This window comes from Stegodyphus dumicola, chromosome X1 (genome assembly GCF_044657685.1).
Source record: "Stegodyphus dumicola isolate Sdum_Otavi_A_Nest chromosome X1, ASM4465768v1".
NCBI lineage: Eukaryota > Metazoa > Arthropoda > Arachnida > Araneae > Eresidae > Stegodyphus > Stegodyphus dumicola.
The window spans coordinates 107589237-107608666 of record NC_140780.1 but is presented as its reverse complement, the minus strand read 5'-3'; the positions used below and the strand labels follow the sequence as shown (position 1 = coordinate 107608666).

At 32.1% G+C, this 19430-nt stretch overlaps 1 protein-coding gene across 2 annotated transcripts in view; it reads right to left on the bottom strand.

Annotated features, from left to right (window-relative positions):
- Positions 1 to 4898: 4898 nt before the first annotated feature.
- The window catches only part of LOC118195904 (trypsin-1-like), a 32820-nt gene continuing 18288 nt past the window's right edge, over positions 4899 to 19430 (bottom strand). For both annotated transcript variants that reach the window (XM_035367243.2, XM_085807753.1), the window contains 4 exons: positions 18022 to 18097; positions 17745 to 17940; positions 11645 to 11784; positions 4899 to 5125 (listed from right to left, as the gene is read on the bottom strand). In XM_035367243.2, coding sequence (XP_035223134.2) covers positions 4946 to 5125; positions 11645 to 11784; positions 17745 to 17940; positions 18022 to 18097 — 592 coding nt within the window. In that variant the 3' untranslated portion in view covers positions 4899 to 4945. The remainder of the gene's footprint in view (positions 5126 to 11644; positions 11785 to 17744; positions 17941 to 18021; positions 18098 to 19430) is intronic.

Here is a 19430-nt window from a genome sequence, read left to right as displayed (position 1 = left end):
GCAGTGATATTCAAATCATAGATGATAACTCCTTACCACCTGCATCTGGGCGACTGAGTTTCGTCCGATCTCCCCAGTAGCCTATAAGTGGAGGGGAGTATAACAAATAGTGGGACTGTAAAGACATTAGGATTTTTGATGTTGCATGAGAGATGAAAAAGAGCAATGTTCTCAAACTTTCAAATTCGCGTCGAGCGTGCTGACCACTATACCACGAAGGCATGCTAAGACGGCGGGAGAAATACCTTAAAATATTACTTCCCCCGTTCGTGACTCTGCTATCCATCTGGCTAAGTGGAAGAACTGCTACTTGGTTATCATCAATACTAAAAATGTGTGATCACGCAAAATCCGCGGTATGCATTAACAAACAGATTTCATATTCTTCCTTTCCCCTTTCTTAACAGTGCTACTTGGTTAATACTAAATACTTTCTTAATACTAAATGTTTCACGTTTTTTTGCTCTGAAAAAAATTTCACAGTTCAGTACAGGTTTCAATACAGGTTCAATGCAAAAAAAATAGGAATTGATACCCCTTACTATTTATCAAAAGGAAAGAAGTAGTGAAAAAACATTTAATGCTTTTATTGCTTCTTGGAGGTATTTTACTCCTTTTTCAATTTGATATGGTAAATGAACATCTGAATCTGTTATAAGAAGGTTTTTTTTTTTTTTTTTGCTTGTGATTTCTTTCGTTTCTATTTAATATAAATTCTTATATTCCTGGTGTTTATGTCTTGCTTCTTTAAAGAATTAAATACGTTTGGAGAAAGTACAAGAATCATTGGTTCTGGAAAAATCATTTCGGTCTCTCAGTCCGGTTTTGGATTTGCGTGATTGGTGATGTATCAAAACTTTCATTAGCCAATCTGTAACATATACTGAACATGAGTCATGAATTGAGAAATAGGCAGGTAGGAAGTTTTTTATATTTTCAATATCTTTTAGCTCACAAAGAACATTTCTATTTTACTGTTTCTGCTAACTGTGGTTAAGCTGATTTTTTTAACTTTTCACACTGAATTATAGCTTGCAGAAACTAACTCAAATAATTGGCTTTCACATACACACACACACACGCTTAATATTTGAATTTGTTGGTATTATATTATTAAAAATGTCATTCGAAATTTTTGAACTCTAGATTTTAAAATCAGATTATGATTTTAAGTGTTAGAGTTTCAATTAGATTATATATGTGTGTATATTCAGTTCTTCTATTAAATCTAAACGACATTAAAACTCTTCTATTTTTTTTAATAAAATAAATTTGATTATAACACAGTAAGAACAAAATCGATTCTTTTATCTTTCCAGTTTGCCTTTTCAGTTTATTCGTTTTATTACAGAAGCTCTTTTTAGGCATAGAATCACGTTATTAAACAAGTTAAATTGAATTTGAAACAAAGCAAAATATGCTACTTAATACTGGCTCAGATTTTGAATAAGACTCTATGGATTTCGAAGGCGATCAGACATGAATCCCAATTAGCCAGAAATAAAAATAAAATAAAAACTAGCAAAATAATAAGCAAAATTATAATATAAAATAAGTAAAAATGCCTCCTAAATTAAATAAAACTATACGTTTATTATCCAGTTTGCGGAACTATTAAGTCCTTGAAGCAAGAAATCGAACCAGCTCCCTCTCCAGTTTCTGGATACCCTTTCCGGGTTTCGAGCCACAGACCTTCTGGTTACTAACCGTATGTGCTACCAATTACACTAGAGGGCATGCACGGTTATATATCCTTGCGAACGTTAGGTAAATATGAAAATTTACTTAACCACAGATATATAAAAATCGAAATTACAATTTTAGAATTTGAGTTCAGTGTGTGTTAACAATAGTTTGCAGAGACATAAGTTATTTTTTGAAAGCAGGAAGCAGGAGAGATGAAAAACGAGCATTGCTTTCGCCGGGAATCGAACCACGGACCTCTCGAACAAGCGCCGAGCTTGCTGACCACTACACCACAAAGGAAGGCCAAGAAACCGGCAGAGATACCTTATATACTCCTCCTTTTAAAGGGCAACTGGGGATTAGGGGACTCAATCGTCAAATCCTGGTGGTGGAGAATCATCATCCACCACCCTTTTTAGTTCGGGCACCACTGTAGAGACATTAGGCATTTAGGCATTTTTTGATAGCAAAAGATATGAAAAATGAGCGATGCCCTCGCCGGGAATCGAACCACGGAGCCCTTGAATACACGCCGAGCGTGCTGACCACTACACCACGAAGGCATGCTAAGAAGGAGGGAGAAATACCTTATAAATTTCCAAGACATAAACAAGCTGGTTTTGTGCATTTCTGCGTTTTTGTTTTTGCATTAGATTATTTCTTTTAAGAATTTTCCTTCCTTACAATTCTGTTTTCGTATTACTTACACGAAAGATTTTAATGCACAGTCGAATTGTTCTTTGCTTTGTAAAAGAATCTAAATATGCACAGATATTTTTATCAAGTGCAATTAAATCCTTAAAAAATTTAAAACGACAATGAGGATTTTTTTTTACCTTTTTTATCCTGTTCAGAATGGTAAAGAAGATCCACCCTGGTCTTTCTTTGCCTATCCTGTCCCTGCCTTGCTTTCTTTACTAGGATAGGCAAGTTAAGAATCGGGAAAAAATATATAAACTTAAAGAAGGAGAGAAAGTACATACTATATGTACGTATATATGGCACATAGAGAAGCGAGAATGATATATACCGAGAGAGGAAGAATTTTTTTGATACGACAATCAAGTGGTAACTTGAATAGACAATTTAATTTTAAAACGAAATAAGCCAACGGAAAAATATTCTTAGGTAATTTAGGAAGTTTTAACCCTTAGCCGTACTTTTACGTCCAGTTTTATTAGATAAGACCAATAATTCTTCAGAAATGAAAACTGCAATCTTAGAAATTGAAAGGCGATTAATGAAGGGCATAACTAATGGCTGTCTTGGTAGCACTGATAGTATACACTGATCACATCTAGATAACTAAACAGCACTTTTAACCCTAAAAATTAAGTGTAACAATTGCACAGAATTCTGCAACTCGCAACATTCTGGTGCTTTGCAATCGCTAATTATTTCAACGAAATGAAAGGAGAATATACACTTAGAAATTTTATGAAGTTATGCTTAATAATTTTTAAGCATTTCCATCTAGTTCAGCTTTGATAACATACAGATATTAACAACTGTGCAGTCTGAAATATTTTATCTTTTTACTTAAATAAATTGGAAGTGATCAAAGTTTTACACATTTCTTTTCCGAAAGCTGCCTTCACCTCTTTCCCTACTACTTTCTTTTCCTTTTATCTCTCTTACCATGTTCACTCAAGCGAATTCTGTTACACCTATTAGAAAGTATGTTTTTGCCTAAAAACATGCAGGCAGTCTGCCTTTTACAACTAAACAGCTGTTTCGTAGACAACCTTGTCCAATAACTTCAAAATGAATCCGGAAAGAATTACGTCGAAGATCGGCAAGAATGCATTTAATAGTCTACGGCCAGCTTTCGCCTCGAAGTGAATTGTCGCTTTATCGTGGCGTAAAATGTACTCGTAAGTGAGAAATCATGAGCGAGCAATCACAAGGCTTTACATTTATGATCCAAGCTTTATTCCGTTCTCAGACTTTGGTGACTAATCTCCACGGATCAGCAAGTCACATTTGAAACGAAATCATTTTTTTACTAAGCCAGCACCTAAAATCTACCCCTTAATGATTTAAGAATTTTACATCTTTGAAATACCATATTTTGAAAATACCCGCTGGAGAAAGTGGGTTTATAGCGCGCTTGTTTACTCTGGTTGGATACCGAATAAAATTTTTTGAGAATGGTGTCAAACTGTTTATTTTTTAGAATCAACAAACAAGAGTAGAATTATTATTTATTATCTAACATAAAATACTTTTTAAAAGTATAATTTTTCAGTTTGAGATACTTGTGCGTTGTGAATGCAAAGAAATATTTTGTAAAAGCAATGTTCATGTAACTGCTTCATTTTCAACTATTCTTTAAAATTATGCAAAATTAATTGGAATTAAAAAATTTACTTCCTTTAAAAAACACTGAAGTGACAAACGATGAAAACGATTAAAAACTCAAAATGTTTAACAATTCATATCAATAACAGATTTGAAGGTTAACAGGAAATACATTTCTACCTTGATTTCCAATTACCGATAACTATCTAATCGTAAAAAACACCTATGATAATAATATAAAATAATTACACAATATTCTCCCTAATTAAATGTGTAAATGAACAAAGGAGATTAATCTATCTCTAAAGAAGAAAGTTTAGCAGTCAGCATCACTTATTGAATGTAGTCTTCGTGCTACTTGTATGTAATGAAAAAAACCTACAATATTATAAAATTTTAAAGTACGAAGGGTTGTAACTATATATATTTACATTTAATGAACAAGAGCTGAATAAAGTAGCTTTTGGCAGATCCTTGCCCTGAAATATGTGAAACAAACTGGCACTAGCCAGTGACAGAAAATTCCGAGAAACGTTCTTCCTTTACCAAACACGCAAGAAAATGTGGTGTTTAGGGTTTGCAACTAACTTCTTGATCTAATAATTCTGGATACCGTCATATTTCTAGTAGTTTAAAGTCAGAGTATCCACTTTAACAGAAAATTTATTATATTTGTCTTTAGGTAATTTCTGCACTTTTCTGTGAATGTTTCTTGGAAGTACGTAGAATTCCTGCGTGATACATACATCTAAATTTAAATAAAACATGGTAAAATAGAGTCAATAATGTGTAAACTCCGTGCTCTAGTGTATATTAGTTTAATTGCTGAAAATGTTGTTTATTATTTTCTCAAGTTTTTAATTTCGAAAAAAATATGCATTTGCAGAGAGAAAGGACAAAGAAAATGAATATCAATTTTTATTGTGAGATTTATTTATTGAGTAATAAAATACGTATGTTATACATGACGATTTCCTACATTTTTCATTGTACGAACAATCCAATCCATATAATGCGCTGTTTCTGTATAAACACCTGGGTAGTTTGGCTGAGCGCATCCTTTTCCCCAAGATACAATGCCAATTAAAGTTGACACACCTTCTTCGGATCTTTGCACAAAAGGTCCACCAGAGTCACCCTAAAACAGAATTAAGAAATATGAATAAAAATATCTAAGTAAATCTAGTATCTAAGTATATTATCTGAGTAAAAATCATGTGAAAGAAATATAATAGTAACTAGTTAATTATACTTCTCTTCTGTCAGATATTTTTCTATTTTTACAGTGCAGTTTAACTTTGAATCCTAAGAGCTATTTTGAAAAAAAAAATTAAAAGCTTCAGCAATTTGGAAAGCTAGCAGTTTGCATAACTGAAAGGGATACATTTCAAAAGCCAAACTTGCAGCTTAGAAATTTTACTTTCTTCTTTTATCAACTACCATGCGTTACAGTCCATGCGTTGGAAAGTTTAATTTTCTCTGTAGTGCTTAGATTTATGTGCTAAAATACATATTTTTAACCATTCTAGGCCATTCAGTTTATAAATAAAACTTTTATTCAGTTATAGGTTTGTAAATATTTTTTCAATTAAATTTTCATATTTGTAATATGCATTTTCAAAAATAAGTAAATAAAATAAAAAATGATTTTGATCAATTAATGCGTCCTGTTGAATTCTTAATTTGAATTTTGATATTATCAATTTTTAGTGAGTTGTTTTTAACAAACTACTCCACAAAAGTATTCATTTCTTACTCAAAATATAGAAATATAATTATTTGCGAGAGAACATGGAATTAGGACTATAACTCAAAAAGAGTATGGAATTAAAACTTTTTCGATTTATTTACACATAGATCAGCTGTTTTAAAATTTTTCTGCATACAGTAAAGGAAATAGAGATAATGAATCGTTTAAATATCATTATTTGAGAAAAAAAATTTTATCGGCCTTCAGCAGCTTGCAGGTGCCGTTTGGAAGCAAGCCTTAAATAATGTTCCTTAAAACTTAAAAAGTTTCAAACGCATATGTACTCACATTTACAAAATGTAAGGCAGTTTCCAGGCCAGTACAAAAAACCCACATTACAAAAATCTGCCCCGCACTTACAAAAGCGAAGCACTTTCAAAGCTACCATAAACATTAAATTAAAAGTGATCTGAAGAGTCACTATAAGAACTGACATAGTAATTTCATTAATTAATACAGAATATTTCAGAAATAAATACTCGCTTTCAAAACAGTTTTTTCTTTGAATATGAAAATGTCATATACATCATCTGTTAAGCAGAAGAAAGATTAATTTTCCGTGTTAGGTCCAGTTCATTATCTGAAGGCAACTGTTTTTCATCCTTATCTGTAGAATGCACAAAATATAACCATGTACTGAACTCTACGCCTTCCAAATCCCTAAACATGGCCCCTCGTAACCTTATTCTGTTTGTCAAACAACGCCTCTAATTGCTCGATATCTAAGCACTAATTTTTCGCCCACTAACTAAGCAAGAACTCAGTATTCAAGTTATTGCGACAGGACATTTTCGTAACTATCGAGTAGCTAAAGATAGCGTTGCACAAAACTGAGTATACCTTTGATGTATGCTTTTATATGAAAGGTGCTAAAACTAGAATGTTTTACATTATGAAACTTTCATCTAATCACATCGAATAGTCTATTGCATAATTTAGTATTGTAAAGCACCGCAACTTTAGAATCAAATACTGTCCTCTTTTCCTCTCGTTATTAAAGTGCTCAGTCGATGAAGACTGCAAAATTTTAAATCTTCAGATAAGATCGTTTAAACAAATTTAACATTTTAAAGTATTTCACTATTAAACTCATTATTTCGTAGTTCATAATAGTGAAATTTAAAATAACAATTATTTAATTGATAGCTGTTTTCCACTATATTTATGATAATTATTTTTAATTCGTCAGAAATTCATTTACTCATATATGTTTGGTCTTATTATTCGTTATTATTTTCGCATGAAATTATTTAATTTGATTTAACAACAGATTCAATGATTGCTTTCGATCTATAATTTGAAATGGAAAACACCTTTTATACTCTTAAATATAAATGAGAACTTTCGTACCATGATCTCTCTCTGTATGTTTTTCACAATGCGTCCTCCAGAATTAAGGGCCGCATAAAAAGCCCAAATATTTCTTGTTTGAGATATTTTACATAAATATGAATGCTATAAGCATGAACGTTTAATATGAATAATGCAAAGTCCTGTAAATGATGTAGGAACAAATCCCTTTCATTTACAGAAACTTTTGTCTAACTGACTCGTTAATAGCTACACGTATACTAAATATTCTCAGTGATTAAGCTTCTGAACAGGAAATACTATACTGTTTCTAAGAATTTTTATCTGTTTTAAACTGTTGGTTATAAAAATTGATGCACATAGAGGAAGCGCGCAATTAATTTCAAATTTGCATGTGAGGTAGAGCATCGTATCCTGAGATACTGCTTTCGTAGTATATTCAATTTTCTGAATCAGAAAACTGGATATGTTGCGCCGCACAAAGCATGTTCACTTGAGCGACTATTGCTTCGTCTTTCCTTGACACTACACCACAAAAATTAGGACCTATAATTAGTTTAACGATTCTTGTAGACTTATCAATCGTGTAGCATCGTCTTTCCGGTGAATCTTGCATTTACTTACAGCATCAAGATGAATGTAACTGTGTGTGGAGGCTTCGAAGGGGACGAACATTGCTAATGTCGCTTTCTACATTCCCCTACGGCCTAGCGCTTGATAAAATGCAATGTCACTGGGTACACAGCCAACGTACCCCCAGACTACATATCGGGTACTTCAGCTATCGTTACATGATTTAGGTTTTGATGCTCATGGCTATGTCATATCTTCGGGGGCCTCCATTGCTTGACCTTACAAAGTCTTGAAAACGTCTGGTCAAAGGCTGCAGACAGAATTGTCATCGAATGTATCTACATCTATATCATCTACGATAATAAACTCTAGCATAGAACTGAAGCCGAGCGAACTGCGGTATCCCAAAAAACTATTAAAAGTCTGCTCGACTCTGTGCCTAGCCATATAATAGCTGACATTATTTCCTGAGATGGATGTCAGAGGCACTGATTGTTGCATATTTTGTGTCTCAAAATTAACTGAATTTTTTATAATTTCACATTTCAGTCATCATATATTTGTAAAATAAATATAATTTTGCTAATTATTTTCTTTAACGCTGTAGCCGTTTTGATGTTTTTAGTGTAGTTTATAATAACTGATATTAAATGATATTAAATTTTCTTTAGAAATTTACTATCTCCATAATAGCAATGTCAGATGTCTTAATACTGTTAGAAAACATTTGGTGTCAAAAATATTTCTTTTCTCTTTATTTTAATATCTCAAATTAACCTGTGCAAGGAAACGCAATCAAAGGGCGTTATAATAATTTTGAATATTTTTAAGTCTAATGGTAAATTATGTTACAGATGCAGAAAGTAAATACTTCTTTCACGACGTGGAACTGAAGTTACGCAAAAATTCACTGCTATTTTATATACTTTCGTGGCATAAAAGTCTTTGTAATTATAAATTTCGACTTTCGTTTGGAAATCATACGAACCGTAAAATCTAAATTGTTTTCTTAGAAGCCAATTGAGCTAACCTTAATCTCACTAGTTGCTTATTAACAACTTGTAAAGGTTGTAAGACTCTCAAATCGCTTTCAAACAACATCTGGTAGGCTTATTTTAAATACGTTAAATCGAATATGTTTTTGTTGCGTGCATAAACTGTGAAAAACCGATAAATCATTTCTTTTTATCCTGGTTATAGTATTCGAGATGAAATTATCGGTATGTACTAAATATATCACTGAGTTATGTTGATGTGATAATCATCTAAAAGATGTTTTTCTACACCGTGTACTTTTTGGATAAAATTTTGCTTATAGAACCTAAAGTGTTCGAACTAATGATTCGAAATGGATTAGAAATACGTGTAAGAACGCATTTTTTGAGTTCATTACATTAGAAAGTGGTATGCTGTGTTATTCTGTACATTTGCAAAAAGCGATAAATCGAAAATTTTTTCCACTGATACATATGTATTCAAATTCATTGAGATAAGTGGTTAAGTTATTTTATTTGAATATTATGTACTTAGGAATATTATTATCATCGTTTCCCCTGCCTAAAGGATATTTAGTAAGATAAAAAAATCTTACTAATTATTCCTTCCTTCTTAGGTGGCCTGAAATTTTTTATTCCTTATATTTTTACTAAAACATTACACATGACAAAACTGTCAGTCAGAAAACCTCATTTGATTTATTTCTTAAAATTGGAAAGCATTGCTTTATGACCAACCATACAACATCATTCGTGCAATTTTTGAAAGATTTTGCATTTCCAACCTTGCTTTCAATTTGAAACACATTGTATTTAAAAGCAAGGCATTTCCAACCATGCTTTAAGTTTGAAACGCCTTCACACACAACGACTTATCTTACCGAAATGAATATAATTACAAAATTTAACTTGCAAATTTTAAGGAAGTTTATGAATTTCTTATATTGGAAAAAATGATTTGATTTTGATTATTCGGGAGTTCTTTTATTGATGTTTTTAACTGATAGGAAGTAATTGCAATCAATGAAATCTCGATTTTATTCCGTGTCATTTTTCAATTCAAAACTACGCGTACAGCTTAAAGTAGAAAATTAGTTGCGCATAAGGTGAAATGTTTTGTTGCGTTCGTATATTTAAACATAGGCTTTTGTTCATGTTTCCATGTTTTTGTATGAACAAAATACATTGCTGAGATATCGCAGGCTTTCGCAAGTTATTTATAGCTCCTTCCTCGTAATTTCCTTCAGTAAAAATGCATTTGAAATTTTAAAAAGATTAGAAATGGAATTAGACCATTTCTAGTAACGGGTGCTGCTATGAGTCCTAGTAAGTAGTCTTAGTAGTAGGTAGTCCTAGTAGGTGCTAGTAGTAAAAGTACACTTTTAATAAATTGTTAGAAAAATTTTTAAAAAATAAAGGAGCGGGGGGAAAAGTATACTTCTCTTGCATTTCATTACTTTATCATCAAATTCTTTATACAAAACTGACTTCAGTTCAGTGATTTGTTCAGATGCATAATGGCAATCATGCTGAGGAGGTTGAAAATAAGTATTACCTTCATTTCATTTTCTACACTTATTTTCTTATCATCACTCATATTATTATTAGTTGCTAAATGCATGAGAAAATAATTAATAAACTTAAATACTCCATGTTTAAAATTTGAAGTATTTTCGTATCTAATTTTTGCTCAAGAATAATTCATTATTGTCGGTTTAATTTGCTTACAAATCTTTTGTACTCTCTGCTTATACTATAACGACCTTTATGAACAGAAGGCAAAAGGTCATTGCGTCAGAAGGTCATTGAATGAAATGGAATGTTATTAGAAAGTCAGCAAAAGTGACTTATCTGCAAAACTAGCATTTCTGTTCTATTAAACTTTAATTTCTCAATGAATTAAAAAATTCGGCTTAGCTTAAATGCTTAGACGCTAAATTGCTTGTAATAAATTATCAGTGGAATAAAAATTCTGTTAACTAAAAGTACTTATGCTTAGAAATACCTGCTTAATGATATTCAACTTGCAAAATGCATACATTTGCATTGCGTGACTACTTAAGCAAATAAAATTTGTAATTTACATTATAAGGAATTTCTCCTGCCTTCTCAGCGCGCAGTCGTAGTATAGTAATCAGTACGTTCGGCGCGTATTCGAGAGGTCCTTGGTTGGAGTCTCGGAGAGGACACTGCTCATTTTTCATGTATTTCATGCTTTCAAAAATATATCTAATGTCTCTACAACATAAGTTAGAATCAATCTCCCTCACCACTTTCTTGCAATAACTTCATTTTGTTTAAGTTACTTCAGAAAATATTCTGAGAATTTTCCATTACGGCAAGAGAAAGATTTTTGTTTTCTAATTTTTTGGAAAGAGATTGGTTGTAAATATACATAATTTTGCTTTGTTATAATTTTCAGAAAAATATTAATCATAAAAAAAGGAAAGGAAATGGTCTCTCATATTTTGTGTTACTCATATTTTCAAAAGTGTCTTTATAATGCGATTTTTATCCATAGATGTGTCGTTATATTGAGAGAAAAATTACGTTGGGTTTATAGAAGATCGGTCGAGGTCATTATAACGAGACAAATTATTACATCTAGCGTAGAATTAACAGATAAGAATATTATATAATATTTTTTTTTCTTATATTAACTTGGTTGTTAATTAAAATGCTTTTTAAAATTAATTCAAAAGCTTTAGAATTCTGATTAATTAAAACAAAATTTTACTTCTTTTACAACAACAAAAAAAGGGCTTTTCGGTTACAAAAGGATATTCTTTTCTGCTAATTCTTTAAGTACGCAAATTGCAAGAAACTTTTTCTTCAGTTTTATTTTGCAGTTCTTTGTTACCCTTTTCATACGCCGAGTTTGCGTTGCGAGAGATATTTGTCAATAATAAAAGGGATAGTTTATGAGAGATTTATGTCCCGCATTTTTTAACATCTGTTTAAAATATGAGTTTATAATTAAACCATGTAAAGTTAACGTCTAGAAAGAAGAAGAAAACTTTTAACTGACCTGACAGGAGTCTTTTCCTCCTTCTTCATAACCAGCACAAATCATAGTGTCTTCAATCATATCTTCATAAGCTTCACGACATTTAGCGTCAGTTATAATAGGAACATCCACTGCTCTTAGAGTGTCAGAAAGAGAACCTCCTACAGAAAAAAAAAATTACATTGAGGATTATTATTGTAATACATTTCCTTATTAACTGTATTACATTTCCTTTTTTTCTTAACTAAATTTAAAACCTATAAAATTGTAAATTAAGCTACTTTTCAGCTTTCATAACTTAAAATATCCTTTATTTTGTAGCTTATGGGGTGCAACTTTTCGGGCTTTATGACTAGTACTTTATTCTGTCTACAATATACTGAAATTTTGCTAAAATTCTTAAATTACAATTTTTGCAGTTTTTTAACAATTTTTAACAACCGCAATTTTTTATCTTCTAAGATTACATTATAAGATATTTCTCCCACCTTCTTGGCATGCCTTCGTGGTGTGGTGGTCTGCATGCTCAGCGCGTAATTGAGAGGTCCGCGGTTCGATTCCCGCGAAGGACTTGCTAATTTTTCATCTTGCTTGCTTCGAAAAATACCTACTGTCTCCACAAAATCATTTTTTTTAATTCCCATTTCTGATTAATCATTCCCTTCAACTAATGCTATTATTTGAAATGGGTTCACTTTCATCATCTAAAGGCAGTCATCCTAGAATGTACTTTAAATATCGACAGTAGAATGGAACTTATAGATGACAGATATGTAGTTTATTTTAAATGAAAACCGTACAGATATACGTTATATATCCGAATTTGTAAATGAAGAAGAAATAAGTATTGAGTATTCATTGGATTGCGGCACATTAGGGATATCTGCCTAAGGCGAGAAATATTTTCAAGGAGGACGTTCTAAGGAAAGGTTCATACCTGTATTATGCATGAAGAAAACAACGAAAATGCCCATGTTGCCAAGCCATTTTCCAGGATTTAAATATATGTAGACCTACTATTGTTTGTTACACTTGGTCACTGGTTGGCCACTTAGGATAGAAAACAGACCTAGGTGTTTTTAGTAGGTTTTAAAGTATCTACCACAGAAAAATGTTTTTAATAGAGGACTAGAGTTTCAAAGAGAAATATTTCGCGCATAATCTTAGCAATAGATATTTTGACTTGAATCTGTATTGGTGTCCTGATTATAGAATACTGCGTAAAGTTTTAGTTTTGTAGAAGATTAAATCAGTGTCCTAAGAATCCTACTAGACTGATAAGCAAGTTTCACTTCATCCTGAATTAGGATGACAAAGTCTTGAAAAGGTAAAAATAGCCTTTTTTTATTAAATCTTTAAATTAAACAGAAGACAACACTTGCAAATAGCATTCGCCCCTTGCGGTTATTTAACATAAGTTGAAATTCAAATTCAGTATTTCATTTGAAGAATAACCAAAATGGTTTACTTAAGCTGGTTCAAATATTTTAACGGCGGGTTCTTAACGGCGACTAGTAAAATGACTAAAGACGGAATAATCTCTGGCAGAGCTTGCTATAGGAAAAAAATGCAGGTGAGGCTGCCAAAAGCTCTAACACAAAAACATTCAAAACCCTCGACTTAAACATTCAAACAAGTAATTTGCATTCTGGTAAGAGCTGGTGAGAATTCTGGTGAAACAACTAATTTACATTTGGGAAGGAGAAGTTATAGTAAAGATTTAAGTAATAAAATTGGTTAATTAATATCAAATACCTAATAACTGTTCGGCTCATACTTCAATTAAAATTTTAGTTAAAGATAACGTCCCATCTTATTCTTTTCACCAATTTGTACATCCATCATGCGTCAATGAATGTCAAAGTGCTGCCTCACTGAAACGCAGATATTGTAAAACAGACCTTTTAAAATTTCTTCTAAATATTTTGAAGAATCTCAAGAATTTTCGTCTTCTTGAGAGTCCTGTGAAATGCCTCTAGAAAAATCCATTGGTGAGCTGGATTTTCTAGAGGCATTTCACATTCAAACAAATCTTTCTATTCTAGTTAAAGATGCTAATTCCAACCCATCTTTGCCTTCAGCCTTTAAAGAAATTATGTTTTAGTTCTGGTTTCATCAACAGATGGCGCCAGTAGCTTATCTAATGTCCAGGTTGTATTTGTCTTGAAGCTGAATTGATTATTTTACTGTGGATATTGCTGTTAATTTGGCAAAAACTGGACCTTGTGGATGAGCATACAATCATCACTAAATACAGGTAATATAAGATACAACAACACGCCGAACAAATATTAATTTAGAAATCAAATAACAAAAATCAGCGTTATATTTTCAAATTTCACAGGACTAGTTTCGATGGTTTTACCGAACCATCATCCTCAGCTGCAAAAGCGCAAATTAAAGAGATAAGATATAATGATATTATAAGAAAGCCTGGACAGGAGATAAGCTACTGGCACCATCTCTTGAAGAAACCAGAACTAAAACATAATTTCTTTAAAGGCTGAAGGCAAAGATGGGTTGGAATTAGCATCTTTAACTAGAATAGAAAGATTTGTTTGAATGTGAAATGCCTCTAGAAAATCCAGTTCACCAATGGAGGATGTTTTTTGAATAATTTTGGCAGAAGAAAAATTGAAAGTGGGATTTTCGAACCAACAATGTTGGGCAATAGAAGACTTCTGTGTTTCCTTCCTTCTAACATATACCTCATGTTCCTTTACACAAAATTTTAAGGCTCTCTTAGTTTGGCCAATGTAAATTAAACCACACTGGCAAGGAATCCTGTAAATACCCCAGGAATTCTCATATCCGGAATGGGGTCCTTGAGTATGGAACTAGAAATTTTATTGATGGGAGAATAAACGGCCCGAAAATTAAATTTCTGCAAAATACGTGCAACTTTATAGCTAATTGATAGAAAGAAGGGAATGACAACAGAATTTTTATAATCTCCTAAAATAAGAGTATGCCTTTTGGTGTGTTCAGATGAGAATTTTTTAACTGCTTGATTAATATTGTTGGGTGAAAAGCACAGGAAAAAAGGAAACACAGAAGTCTTCTGTTGCCCAACATTGTTGGTCCAAAAATCGCACTTTCAATTTTTCTGCTGCCAAAATTATTCAAAAAACATCTTCCATTGGTGAACTGGATTTTCTAGAGGCGTTTCAAATTCAAAAAAATCTTTCTGTTCTAGTCAACGACCCTAATTCCAATCCATCTTTGCCTTCAACCTTTAAAGAAATTATGTTTTAGTTCTGGTTTCATCAAGAGATGGTGCCAGTAGCTTATCTCCTGTCCAGGTCTTTTTATAATATCATTACGTCTTATCTCGTTCATTTGCGCTTTTGCAGCTGAGGATGATGGTTCGGTAAAACCATCGAAACTAGTCCTGTGAATTTTGAAAATATAAGGCTGATTTTTGTTATTTGACTTCTAAATTAATACAGGTAATATATTTGCCAACAAGGTGAGAATCAGACCAAAATTCAGATTATTAGGAATGCTGAACTCTGCAGTGTAAGCAAGCAGTTAACAAAATTTAATCCATTTTTATAAGTCGACTGATTCATTGTCGACTGGAGTTCATTTTCAGTTATCTAGGATACTGAGTCATTTCAAGCGGTAGCGTAGTAAGTGAAACGCGTTAACAAGAACAGACCATGATAAAATATTTGGTGTCAGTAAATTAATGAAATTTTGTTTCGAGAAAATATGTATACGTAATCATATGATGAAAGCCTTTGATTTAAACAAGGTGCTCAAACACATATTTTTAATGCGTTTAAAAATATAAAAATCAAAATTTTATTAACAGGTCAAGCAAAACTCATTTTACAATTCAATCTTATTCAAAGCTTAAGCGAAAGCATCAGCACCTGCAGAATCTCAGCTCAGAAATAAAAATCGTAGCTAAAAAATAAAATTTTCTTCTTGGTAACAGCTACTCGTATGTGTGTCTTTTTCATTTCTGCTTTGTTCACAAAGAAGTTAACAAATTTTATAATTATGTTGAGAGTCTTCAATTCCATAATGAAAATTTCTGTACGCAGAATTAAAATGCATTAGGGAACAGTTCTTTCGCCTTTTTGTTCATACTGTTAAAAAGGTGACAGTTACTTCTTAGGTTAAAAACTTTTAAAATACTAAAATGCAGTTAAAACTTGTTTTTAATTGTAGCATTATTCCAGGTCTATGTTCTGCATCTCTGGGCATTTTATTTTCGTTTTACGGTGCCGAATTTATGCAAAACTTAATAATAAAAATTTTCTCTCATCTACTAAACGACCCTAAATGCAATCATCAAATGCACGAAAAATATAATTTGAAATTCATAGATAAATTTCATACGCTAGAAGCCAAAATATTTGAATTTACTAATTCTCTTTCTTATATTCACTTTTAAAATTATTCCTGCAGTTAGACTGAATGTTTAATTATGAATTAGCGTTCACAGGGAGCCACGCATTCCTGGAGAACTTTCTAAGGTAATCTGTTTCGCATTCGTTTTGAATTTGAGAAAAATCTTATTACCCTATACAGGTAGACCATGTAGAAGCGAATAAAACTCTGAAGGAGGTGTTAGAATTCAAATGCGTTTAACCACTTCTCAATCTACAGATGAGTTACTCTTACGAACAATTAAGCAGAGCAAACATTTACAACATCTTTTTGCTACCAAATTATGTTCCGATTACATTTTAGTAATTAGTTATTCATATGCTGCTAGAACTTCGGACATGAGTTTCTCATAAATTACATTTTTTCTTTCTTCCGAAGGCCGGTTTTCGTATTTGTGTGAAGAATCGGCATCAAAACTAATCGGCTTGTGAAGAGATTTGTCATTTATTTAATTTAGTTTCCCTGCCTTGACCAAACTCTGGAGATTAGATATGCAACTGTAAACAGCACTTGGTAAGATCATGATTCTTAGTTTCCCTGCCTTGACCAAGCTCTGGAGATTAGTTATGCAACTATAAACAGGGCTTGGTAAGATCCTGATTCGCATTAACTTATTGCACTTTAGTAATCTCACCTCTTTAATCGTCATCCGTTACTTAACACCTATAAATTTTTCACAAGTTTTAATTTTTTAGACGCCAAGTCTTCAAAGAAAAAATTACATCTCACTGAAAACGATTTTTATAAAAATAATGCGTTGATAAGTTTTAACGCAAGTGACATGTTTCTTTTCTTTAGAAAGTAGCTTCTCCTTACTGTTATGATTTCCTTTGATCGAGAAACAAGGAAGAACCTTACTGATAATGAAACATTTAAATAATAATTTTGCCAAATAAATCAATTTTCCTTAATTATTCTTAACTGCTTCTAACTGTACATTTCTATCCTTAAAACTGAGCGTATTCAATAATTATTACATGATTATTCTTCTTTCAAGATTTAATGTCATAGAAATCTAAATCAATGTAACTGAAGAAAAATGGAATACTTTAGAAATGCAACAGCAGGGTGAAATATTTAAATAAGAGTTACTTGTAATGTGTTCTATCCATCAGGCCGATTAAATGTCAGGTTTATGAGGCACTTAAATATATCCTTTCTTGTTGTCTTTATTTCAGATTACTGAAAACATTACTTAAATAAATATTTCACTTTAGTTTATCTTTAAAAATTACATTAATTTGTAATAACCTAAACATTTTAAAGCAGTAGCATTGTTACGAGTTCTTACTTCTTAACTACAGTCAATCGCCTTATAACCTCACTCTTTCAAGGCTTGTTTTAGAAGCTTTATAAGATTTTAGGCAATTAATTTTGAAATTCCAAATAAATTGAAAGTATTTGTTGAGTATTATGTTCCTCATATAATTATAGCAGGAAAGATTAGGTCAATACATAGAACACAGGTGCATTTTCATACCATATTTTTAAACAATATGCAAAACTGCAGTATTAAAGCTGATATTCAAACTCATTAATTTACGTAATATGTAACTATAGAGTTGATTTGTGTTTGAAAACGTAAATATCATCTTCAAACTACAGTAAAAGCTAATAGACAGCCTGACTACACTTGAGCAGAATGATGCTGAGTTCTACTTCTCACGGATATCCAGATTTAAATTATTTTGTACCGAAAGTTAGAAAATTTATTGCGTACCTTGACTCGTAGTTCCCCATCCAGTGACTGTTGCCATGCCCGTCACATTATCAGCCATATCTCGTGATGGAAGACAAACTCCATTTATATACCCATCCGATTCCGCTATATTAATTGGCTTAGTAAGAAGCAACAGCGCGATATCATTTTTCAGCGAAACTACTGGATTATAGCCTTCGTGGACAATTGGTAGCACCTACAGAAAAGTACGTCAAGAATTTAAAATATGAATCTTGATTATTATCGAAGTCATAAAAAATCATTAAATGCTACTTACCACATGAGAAGTCGGTGCAGCCCGCTTTGAAATATTTTGAGCTCCTGCCACCACACGATAAGTTGTAAAATAACCTCTGGAAAAAAGGTGCACAATTAATTTGGCGATATATTTACAGTAGACAGTATGCTTATTAGGACCTTATCTTGCAATCTCAGTTACAAGTTTTATTAGAAAATAAATTTTCAGAACAATCGTATGCGGCTTCTTATTTGTAATACAATATTAATTCGAGCATTAAGCCTGCGTTCTACTGTTACATCGAAAGGCTGCCAGCTATGAAGTTTTCTCTATGTATGATGACAGTTCTGGCTGAAATGTGAAAAATATTTGGCATTTAAATTTTAAAATATCTTAATTTAATATTCAGCAGCATCCAGCTGAATATGAGATAACGTAGACATTTTCAGCACAAAAGAAATGCTCAAAGACTAGGCAGCTACTTGAAAAATGATGTTATTAAGACGTCTGTCTTTGTAAGCTGTTATTTTAGGGAAAACAGGAAATGCTGGTTCAAAACATTTTCAAAACTTTATTTTATTGTGTATTATATATTATTAATTGTATACGCAAAAAGAAATAAACAGTTTTTAGCTGCAGCTACTACCCAAATATGTAGCACAGATAACGCATTTGACAATATATGTTGTCTAAAATGGAAATGAAAGAAGCAAAATTAAATATTTATTAAAAAAGACGTAACTATTTTAACAAAAGCGGGTCAAGAAATAAACATTCCGTACCTCGTGAATACAAAACTTTGAACAAGAATATTTACTCAGGTCATGCGGGATTTTGACGATTGCACGGCATTCTAAAATTAAACCCAAAAGTAGCACAGTTTAGAAGGATTACGCTATATCAGTGAGATCGCCTTTGCCTGTGCAGGCTATAAAAATTGGACAAAGCCCATGTAAATTTATTACTATCTGCCATGTTATTTACAAAGACAGGCAGTCCCCGGATTATGAATGACCTGACTTACGGTCTTTAGGACTTGTGAACAGATACCTCATAATAAGTTTACGAATAAATAGTACTGGAACTGAGACCATGAGAATATTTCCTGGACTTCTGCTTTCTATCAGCTTAACCAAAAATGCAAATTAAGCGGATTTTATTCACGACAAAGACCTAAATTGAAGAAGAGAGGCATCGCAACTTAGAGCAATTAAACTTTTATTTATAGTTAGGCTTGAAAGCGTGTCAATATAGGAGGCGGTTTTTTTTTTTTTTTTTTTTTTTTAATTTCCAGTTTAATACTTGCTTTGTAAATAACTGAAGCGCTGTTACACACACTAGCCAATGAGTTAGAAATCTTTGAGATTTTTATTTGAATGCGTGTTAGGGATGAAGTATGCAAATGTTTTTATGACGTTGGTTACACATGGTTAGAATGTAGAATACGT